The 10,406-nt window shown below is 35.1% G+C and overlaps 1 protein-coding gene across 2 annotated transcripts; it reads left to right on the top strand.

The window, feature by feature from the left end:
• Window positions 318-6,406, top strand: LOC107617922 (glutamine--tRNA ligase). Of its 2 annotated transcripts, XM_016319804.2 has the most exons (23): window positions 319-694; window positions 827-877; window positions 1,065-1,136; window positions 1,230-1,329; window positions 1,520-1,615; window positions 1,909-1,970; window positions 2,073-2,174; window positions 2,256-2,348; window positions 2,673-2,825; window positions 2,920-2,975; window positions 3,263-3,353; window positions 3,434-3,520; window positions 3,828-4,025; window positions 4,115-4,213; window positions 4,294-4,425; window positions 4,526-4,662; window positions 4,757-4,856; window positions 4,951-5,046; window positions 5,251-5,351; window positions 5,428-5,533; window positions 5,617-5,706; window positions 5,808-5,937; window positions 6,068-6,406. In XM_016319804.2, exons 1-23 carry the CDS (start codon window positions 557-559, stop codon window positions 6,160-6,162), a joined length of 2,385 nt encoding a protein of 794 aa, XP_016175290.1. In that variant the 5' UTR covers window positions 319-556; the 3' UTR covers window positions 6,163-6,406. The 2 variants fall into 2 exon arrangements, with proteins under 2 accessions (XP_020966730.1, XP_016175290.1); XM_021111071.1 differs by lacking the exon at window positions 4,294-4,425 and having other exon boundaries at window positions 318-694.

The raw sequence follows: 10,406 nt of genomic DNA, 5'->3' as shown, positions 1-10,406 counted from the left end.
AGTTAACTTGTATAAACTTGTATGCCAAAAAGACTTGTATGTGTAGCATGTCTCGTGCTGCTTCGAAAAGCAAAATGGGAATTTCAGTCACTAATCGCGATAATCAAACTAACTAGTTTTATTTTTTTTGTGATCTGACATTTTATTTTTGGTCATCGTGATCCTACATTAATATAGCGTTTTTAAAGATCAGTAGTGGTTTGTGGGCCCATATGCGTAAAGCCCAAGCCACTGAAAAGGTAGAATAAATGAAGTTGACGTGAGGCCCAAGTTGATGAAGTAAACGTCAACGGAAGTCCCAATCGGGGATAAGAGCCCAAAGGAAACCGAATCTCTCGAAGCAAAGAATCTGTTCCATTTCGAAACGCAAACAGAGAAACGCACCCTGATTCAGAAGCTCACACAGTCACAAGCTCCTCCCTCTTTTCTTTGCCTTCTAATGCATCTAAGTCGCACTTACACAGTTAATTACAGAAATTACCGCTGTCGGAGCTAAAACCCTAAATTCGCGCGTGTAAGAGAGCTTCGCTTTTTCCGATTCGCGCCGCCGCAAAAAATGCCGACGAAGGACGACGGAGCCGATAAGGAGAAGTGCTTCGAGCTCTTTAAGGATATAGGATTGGATGAGGGCACCGCCCGCAACACCGTCGCCAACAAAAAAGTCACCACCAACCTCATTACCGTAATCGACGAGGTAAAACTATTCCGTCTTTTTTAGCTATAACTGTTTCTATTTCTGTGTTCTGTTCTGGCACTCTTCAAGTTTCCGTTGCTCGTTGTTTTCTTACATTTTTTGTGTTGTTCTTCGACGTGTATTTGTTTTAAGGCTGGTGTTACTGGTGGATGCGACCGAACTGTTGGAAATCTTCTTTACACGGTAATATATTTACTGCATGCAGCTAATTTTAAGCTTACTTGCTTGGATGCCATTAATAATCAGTTAATACATGAAAGTTATAGTAACGGAGAGAAACGAATAATCTTCATTTCTTATTCTGGTTGTTTTATCTTTCGATTGTTTGACATGATTATTAATGCTATTGTTTTTTGTTTTTGTGTGGCAGGTTGCGACAAAGTACCCTGGGAATGCCCTGCCAAATCGCCCAACATTACTTCAATACATTGTCACGTCCAAGGTGTGTGAACTATAATATGTTGCTGCTATTTGATGTTCTGGGATTGACGTGTTGTTGCTAACTGTATCATGAAATTGTTCCATCTTGTTGCAGGTGAAAACAGCAGCTCAGTTAGATGCAGCACTAGCTTTCCTTGCTGCCATTGGCCCTGACAATCTTGATTTGAAGAAATTTGAAGAAGCCTGTGGTGTTGGTATGCAGAGAAAAATCCTTAGCATGATATTAGTTTGATGGCTTGATTTCATAGTGCGTTAGATTTCAGAAAAAAATATGTGCCATTTTCTAAAGTAGATTGGATTTCACATTTTAGTTCTTTTGTTCTATAGTGTCCCAAGTTTCTTTTCTAAGGTAGTAAGGTTCAGATGTGTTGTATGTATGAGCAGGCATTGAGGTGTCAACAGAAGATATACAAAATGCTGTTAATGAAGTTTTTGAAGAGAATAAGGAGAAAATTTTGGAGCTACGCTACCGAATAAATGGTAGGTATTTATGTCCTTGTAAGAATTTGATATGATGTGTTTTGGCTTCCAGTTTTACAAACTATACATGTAGATTTTCACGCTTACAAAATTTAATCTGGAATACGCATTTAATAATCTTATTGACAAGAGTATTTAATGAATGGCTCACTTTTTTTTTTTTATGTGTTGATGCATTTCTTTGTATATGGCCTGTGCCCTTTTCCCCATCAGTTTTAAATTTATTCATAACTCTCCCTTTTAAAACTACCAATTTGCACAATGCTTATGAACTTTGTTTTTAATTTTATTAGTGGGTGAGTTACTCGGGCATGTTCGGAAGAGACTCCCATGGGCTGATGCAAAAGTTACCAAGGTGATGATGGCTATGAAATGGATCTAACATTGTAGACAATGGGTTTATTTATATATGTTTTGTTAATACTTTTTAGTTGTATTGCCCTTTTTCATGAATCAGGGACTCGTAGATTCAAAACTAGTTGAATTACTTGGACCAAAGACAGCAGCAGATGATGAAAAGCCTACTAAAAAGAAGAAAGAGAAGCCTGCTAAAGTAGAGGTGAGCTCTATTTCACTCTTATTTATGATGTTTGTTAGAAGTCCTTTTTGGTAATTTTACAAGTGTTATCTATGTAAATAGGAGAAGGCAGCACCTATTGCTGCCCCAGAAAAGCCGCCTGAAGAAGAACTGAATCCATTCTTGATATTCCCTAATCCGGAGGAAAATTTCAAGGTATTTAATTCCATTATTTTGATAATAATTTTGTCCCTGTTCTTTTGTGTTAGTATTCTGAAACAAATTCTTCACTCTGATTCTGAGCTCAAGTTATATGTGAGCCATTTTCAATGTATTGCTTGCTCATGAAAATTTTATGTGTTTTTTGACTTCTTAGTGCACTTAGCAAATGCCTAGTTGATATCACAATGTTGAGCTTTCAACATTGTAAATTTTTATCAATACTACTATACTAGGATTCCTAGACCCTGATATTGTTCAGAATTTACATTTTTATTAAGTTGCATTTGTGCTATGTCATGAGGATCATGTTCATTTCAGGTACATACTGATGTTCACTTTAGTGATGGTAGTATTCTGAGATGTTCCAATACAAAGGAACTTCTTGACAAGCACTTGAAAGCAACAGGTGGGAAAGTTTTGACCCGCTTTCCACCAGAACCAAATGGTTATTTGCATATTGGTCATGCCAAGGTATGTGATGTGTCACATTGAGATCATTACTGATTAATGATTTCCATTTGGCAGTGATTTATTGTTATTATTTTTTATCTTAAATTAATGTCAGGCAATGTTTATTGATTTTGGGTTGGCAAAAGATAGAAATGGAGGCTGCTATCTGAGGTGTGTTTATTTTATTATATCCCTTATGTTTAATTTTACTGTCACCAGTGTATCTGCAGCCAAAAAAGAGAGGTTGCTGCTAGGGAAATGGAATTTTTAGTTATTCTATTGGTTTCTTTAACATCTTGGACATACTGGAATTAAAAATTGAGCTTCAGAGTGCTTTATTGATGACTGGGTGCTATGGTCTGATCTTGTAAAGTTTCTGTGGAGCTAGATTTTCAATTCCTCTGTATCTCTGCATGATATCTATTGAACATACGTTTGATGATTTGTGGCACTTTCAGGTATGATGATACAAATCCTGAAGCAGAAAAGAAAGAGTACATTGATCACATTGAGGAAATTGTCCGGTGGATGGGTTGGGAACCTTTCAAGGTTATTAGTGCTTCCTCCCTTGTTCAAACTGAGTGTTTCTTCTTTTTCTATTATGTGTAACGGCCTTGCACATTTTGCAGATTACATACACGAGTGATTACTTCCAAGAATTATATGAATTAGCAGTTGAGCTCATCAAAAGGGGTCATGCTTATGTCGATCATCAGGTTGACATCCAAACATCTGCAATAAACTATTACTGAACTGTTTTTGTTTTCTTAAATGCTTCACTGAAGGTGTAAGTGTGGGTATAATACACGTATAAGCTATAAATTGAATCCTTCAAAATGATAACTCTTAGGCTTTTGATGGTATACGTTGTGTGGGGGGAATGCTTGTGGTGCATAATTATACCAACTAGGACAAAATATTTATGTGAAATAAATTATGACGGATGTAATTATTCCTACTTTTTACTTTTATGGGGGGTTATAACAATCACAAACACGATCTTATTGAATGATTTGGTTGCAGACACCTGATGAGGTAAAGGAATATAGGGAGAAGAAATTAAACAGTCCTTGGAGGGACAGACCGATTTCAGAATCATTGAAACTCTTTGAGGATATGAGACGTGGACTTATAGAGGAAGGGAAAGCAACACTGAGGATGAAGCAAGACATGCAAAGTGATAACTACAATATGTATGACCTAATTGCGTACCGCATTAAAGTAAGCACACCGCTAAATGTGTTTGATTACTCAAATTTTCAGTGAGATTGTTATTTTATGGTATGACCACAAATGCTGTTTACCTTCAGTTTACTCCACACCCTCATGCTGGAGATAAGTGGTGCATCTATCCAAGCTATGATTTTGCTCATTGCACTGTGGATTCTCTTGAGAATGTCACACATTCAGTAAGTTTTCTTGCAATGAATTCCCTACATGTGTCATGTTAATAGAAAATGGTTCACTGATCTATGAATATTTCACGCAGCTATGTACTCTTGAATTTGAGACACGTCGTGCATCATACTATTGGTTGTTACATTCCTTAGGCATATATCAACCTTATGTATGGGAATATTCACGGTTGAATGTCTCAAACACAGTAATGTCAAAGCGAAAGGTGAGACAACAATTTGGAACATTATAAACATTTTAGAGTTGGGTTATCATAATTTTTCTATTCTTTCATCCCCCTAATCAGTGGTTCTTCTTTGTTGAAGCTAAATCGGCTAGTGACGGAGAAGTGGGTTGATGGGTGGGATGATCCTCGTCTAATGACACTAGCTGGTTTGCGCCGTAGAGGCATGACCCCGACTTCGATCAATGCTTTTGTTCGTGGTATTGGAATCACTAGAAGGTAGGATACGTATTCCAATCTTTGTATTTACTGTCAGTTTTTCATTACGCTGTTAGTGCCTAGTTCTGTTAAAATTGTTCTCTTCCTTCTGCAGTGATGGCACTTTGATATCTGTGGAACGCCTTGAATATCATGTGAGGGAAGAGCTGAATAAAACTGCTGCTCGCACAATGGTTGTCCTAAATCCACTCAAGGTATATTTTACTTTTGTGTTCTCTCAAAGGATGCTGTCTGACCTAACGCAGTTTTATTACTTAAAACTGAACACTGATTGGTTTGTCTTTTAAGGTGGTAATTACTAACCTAGAAGCCAACTCAGTGATAGAGGTTGATGGAAAAAAATGGCCTGATGCTCAAGCTGATGATCCATCTGCTTTATACAAGGTAAGATTGAACTTGTCAAAGCTTGTATCTTTGGGTATTACAATGGTATTTCGAAATCAAATGATCCTAGTTGTTCCTATTGAACTATTTTTACTGAACAGTTGTCCTTTTATGGTTGTCATGGACTGATGGTACTACTACTTTGAAGTTCATGCCACTTTGTTTTTCGTTTCTGATTATCCTTTGGTCATAAAATTGTTCCAGATTCCATTTTCCAATGTTGTATATATTGAGCGTTCAGATTTCCGGATGCAAGATTCAAAAGATTATTATGGGCTTGCGCCTGGTAAATCTGTGATATTGAGGTTGGTACGAGGTACAGATTAATCTTCTTAATAGAAACTGTAGGTCCCAAATTCAAGATTTTTGTTGTATGTGTAGATATGCCTTTCCTATAAAGTGCACTGAAGTTATTCTTGCTGATGATAACGAGACTATTCTTGAAATTCGGGCTGAGTATGATCGTTCAAAGAAGACAAAGCCAAAGGTTTGCTGACTTAACTGAATCCTGTCATCAAGTTAATGCAATATATGATCAGTTGGTGATATATACAAAACTTTTTGTTTTAGGGTGTTCTCCACTGGGTTTCTCAGCCTTCTCCAGGTGTTGATCCATTGAAGATGGAAGTCAGGTTGTTTGAGAGGCTATTCCTGTCAGAGGTTGGTCACTTTTATCAGTCTATTCCTTACATGATTACGTTTACACGCCTACTTGTTTTTTAATCATGTTTCCCTGCTCTGTTTGTTTAATCACTGTCTAGAATCCTGCCGAACTTGACAATTGGCTTGGCGATCTAAACCCGAACTCCAAAGTGATAGTTCCCAATGCATATGGCGTGTCCTCACTCAAGGAAGCAAAAGTTGGGGACGCGTTCCAATTTGAAAGATTAGGTACTTTACAACTTGTGTTTGTTATTTGATCCTTTAAGTGTGCATGTCTGCATCGAAGTTTATAATGCGTGCATGATGGATGTTGTCATTGTTTGCCCAATACATGATCTTTTTATATCTGTAATTCCAGGGTATTTTGTGGTTGACAAGGACTCTACTGTGGAAAAACTTGTTTTTAATCGGACTGTGACCCTAAAAGGAAGCTATGGTAAGGGTGGAAAGTAGGATTGTCAGAGCAAGTTACAAGAACAAATAATCCATTTACCATAGATACAAAAATCAACTTTTGTTTTTGGGGTTTACGCACACATTGTAAGGCTTTACTGTTCATGTAGTTTATGTACATTGTTCGCAAGAACCAACCAAACTTCATTTATTTAATTACATGTTATGGTTTTGTGGTTTGAAGGTTGTATTCATTATGTTTACTCAGTTAAGTAAATACAATATTACTGTTATTTTGACACCACTTTTGTGTTCATACAGTTAAGTCGCTTCCACGACACTGTACAGTGTACACCATTTCGTTAATCCCAGGGTATTGGGACGAGGGCACCCATCAGCGTTAAGCGTGTGTGGGGATTGTTTTACACTCTTAAAACTGAATCATCCATTAGCATGAATTGCTTAGCTTTTGCAACCCCTAAATCAAATTGCTTTGTTCTTTTCAAAAGCTCTATCCAAAACGTTACCGGCGTTTTCACCATTTCGTGTAACAGGATATAAGTCGTCGATGTATCAAACTATTTTCTAAAGCATATCAGTGGTGTTGAAATCTTCTTTGGCGAACAGTAGTGTTGAGGTCTCAATTTATAATTTCATGCATATATAATTAAATCTTTCGCGATGATCCTCTTTTTTTGATAATAGTAATAACACTCATAATCCAAATGGGAAAAGAGGAAAGCAGTTCAGAACAGTAATAAGAAACATCACAATAAAAAAAAAGACAATCCTAATAAATATCACCAACAATCCGAAGGTCATAACCACAAAATAAAAAGAAAAAATACAATACACATCCAACAGCGGCGGTTATCAACACAGTCCTAAAATACTTTCACAATTCTCTTGTCATGTCTTGTTTTCTTTTGATATCCTAGTATTTTGCCATGCTTTGTTGTGGAGTAATTGGTCTCAATTTTCACGTTATCCTAACTCCATTACTCCAGCTGTCATAGTCAATTGTCGGCGTCCATAGGGACTTTTCCTCGGCGATTTCATGTTCTGACTGTAGTGATCTTTGTTGGTTACCTTTCGATGAATACTAGAGTTGCTACTACGTTCCAAGTCAAAGAAAGGACCACATTTTCGTTGTCCTCCAACTTTAATCAGTTTAATAGAATTTAAGGTGGATGTTTAGATCTAAAATATTAGTCAGACTGTAGCGCCTACTGTGTACAGTGGTCATCGTGAGCGTGTAATGTGTATAATTAGGTACATCATCACAAATTCAAATTTCGCAGCTGTTAGTTTGTTTTAGATTTAGAATAAAAACTGGCAGTGAAAGTGGACATGTTTCATTGTTTCCTTTTAAAGAAATATTCGTAATACCCAAACACAGGTGTCAAGATAAACCTTTCATGCTGACTTTCATATCAACTGCCAGGAGTGCCGCGTCTCACGATCAAGAAAGCTTAACTAACAAGAAAGCTTTTACAATAAACAATAATAACTTAGAATTCACCTCTAAACATGCAAATCTCTCTCTTCATTTCATCCATTCATGCTTTAGTTATAAAAAATGTATGCATATTACTGTAATTTAGAAGAATATAATGGAATGGCCATGCATTGACCTTCGATGAAAATGTGACAAGAGAAATGATAGTTTATTATTCTTATATTTTTCATTCCAACTAATCAATCAGCAACCCGAAAGTAGTTATTCTGTTATATCTTATATGCTATATCACTAGGGCATATTGAACCGTATACCATCACCTCATAAAAAATATAAAATTATAAACCTTATACTTATTTTTACACTATAGTATGCATATATAGTACTCTCAACGATACCATGATCCTCATCATAAAACGCTTGCTAATTAAAAGACACCTTAGATAGTTAGATATATTCTCAAAGTAAGCTAAAGGACCTTAAGATTACCGATATGATACCAATATACCAAAAGCGCATTGCAATTTCCATTATATTCTTCGTAACGTAGTGAAGTGGGAAGAGTGGAAGACTTATTAGTTATTACTTTGTTAGTGCTTTTCACTTCAATGGACAATGGGACCTATGTCCAAACCCCATATTCACTCGTTGACAAATTTTCAACCTTTTTCCTTTTGTGAGGTGAAGTTCAATTATTAAGTTTAGTTTAGGATGTGGGGTCGGTGGCTTTTGCCTAGGGTGGCATCAACGTACCCTAGCACACACATACATACATATGTAAAAAGAATTTTATTTTGATTGTTTATTATTTTATCATTTAGACAAAATGATACAATTATTTATGTTCAATCAAATCAACTACATCTCATTGATCACGTCACTTGGAATATCAAAACTCTTTTTTTAAAAGTAGATTGAATAATTAGAATCCAGATATATGTACTTAAGGGCTGCAATAACCAATCAAAGAAAGAAAAAGAAAAAAAAAAGATGACTCTTGCTAAGCAAAGGGTAAATAAAGTTATAAAATGAAACTAAAGGCTCTCCCTATAGTTTCATAATTTCTAGGTTATGGAGTTTGGTCTATTCACGCTTATATTTGATAGAGAGATGTTGATTTGATTGATGAAAGCATAGGAATGAGTATTATTTTATCTATATATCCATCTAACCGATCTAATCTCTTTTGCTTTCAAAGGTTCCAATTCTCTTGAATAATGAATAATTAGAGCACATGCACATGCTGAGGTGCCACCATTAATATTTTTTTTTTGAAAAAAAAAAAAACTTTTTTCCCTTATTATCTGAACCAACTGGGTACGGCAACTTATCTAGAACTGACACATTATCACTTATATATCCTATGGCTTTAATTGAATTTCTCATGAGAGGAAAAAAAAATCAACAAATGAAAAAAGAGAAGAGTGAAAGGGAGATTATTATGCTCTGACTTATTAAGTGGCTGCAAAATTAGCACGTTGGGGGAAAGAATCATGCATGCACAAGCTAAGTAATAAGCGTGACGATTGGCGGCTTATTGAAGCATGAGTAAAATATGAGGCATTTTATTTAAAGTAAAAAGGTGAAGTCGACTTCACGTGAAGTTGATATCTGAGAGCTCTTAAATAAAAATTTAGTCAAATCAGTCAAATCATTTAACGATTTTCACGTATCAACTTCACGTGAAGTCGACTGCACCTGAGTTTCCACCTTTATTTAATTATTATTACTATTTCCTTTGCTAAATGTTTTTGACCCTACAATCCACCCATGCATGCCCCTGTTTATTTTGCTATGAGGACTTTGAAAATATATAATATATTCCTCTTTTATTAATTTAAAAAAATACATACAGTTAATGGTGTATGCAATATATAGCTGTGATTCAATGATTTGGTTGATGTTTCTTTTCATGATTCATAGAATAGATAGGAAAAAAAAAAGAGAGTGTAGCAGACAAAACTTTAATACAAGTCATTTTCTATGGGAAAACAGAGAAGTCACGCCCCTTGATCTTAATGCAATAACTAAATTTAAAGTTTATCTATATAGCTTCATCTAATGTTGCTTTCTTAGTTTCTTTCAATAGGTCACTTTCACACTATCATGCGCATGATGAGAAACCTTGAATTTGATGTTAATTTGAACCGAGTTATAGTAGTTTTCATTCTTATTTTATTTTGTTTTCTAAGACCACCTTAATTGGCACATCTACATCGATCAATTTTCAAGTTGCTGAAATAGTTTGTTGTGATTTCGTGGCACCCTAGCCGTTAATTTAGCAAAAGATAAGGATATTTGGTTGTGGTTACTGTTTTAAAGTCGTATAACGAGACTGAATTTTTGGTTAGTCAAAATTATACTTTCGCCATCTTCAATTAATTAACTAATAATAATAATTTATATACTTGCCACTCTCTTGGGAAGTATCTTTAATGATTGTTGAACGACTTCTAAATCAAGTTACTATTTTTAATCAGAGATATAGGGGAGATCTTTGTTCTTATTTAGTATATACCTTACTTGTGGATTTGACTGAATAGTGCTAATTTATATTAACATCTTATAAAATAAATATATTTTATTTGGAGCAAATTTTGCAATTAGCTTTTGATTGTGTATCCCTTGACTACAAACTAACGTCTATTTAAGTAGTAATCTATCATTTATTTTAAGTGAAGTTTAATTTGGATGGATTCTAATTTTATAAAAAATAATATAGAATTAAATAGCAAGAGTTAGTTGTAATTGTATCACTACTATTTAGAAAACATTGATAACTATATTTTATTTATAATAAAATTTGAAAGCTTGAAGGTATATATTTGATGTTATGATTCATCAC

The sequence above is a fragment of the Arachis ipaensis genome, chromosome B09 (genome assembly GCF_000816755.2).
Source record: "Arachis ipaensis cultivar K30076 chromosome B09, Araip1.1, whole genome shotgun sequence".
Lineage (NCBI taxonomy): Eukaryota > Viridiplantae > Streptophyta > Magnoliopsida > Fabales > Fabaceae > Arachis > Arachis ipaensis.
This window is presented reverse-complemented; position numbering and strand designations above follow the sequence as displayed.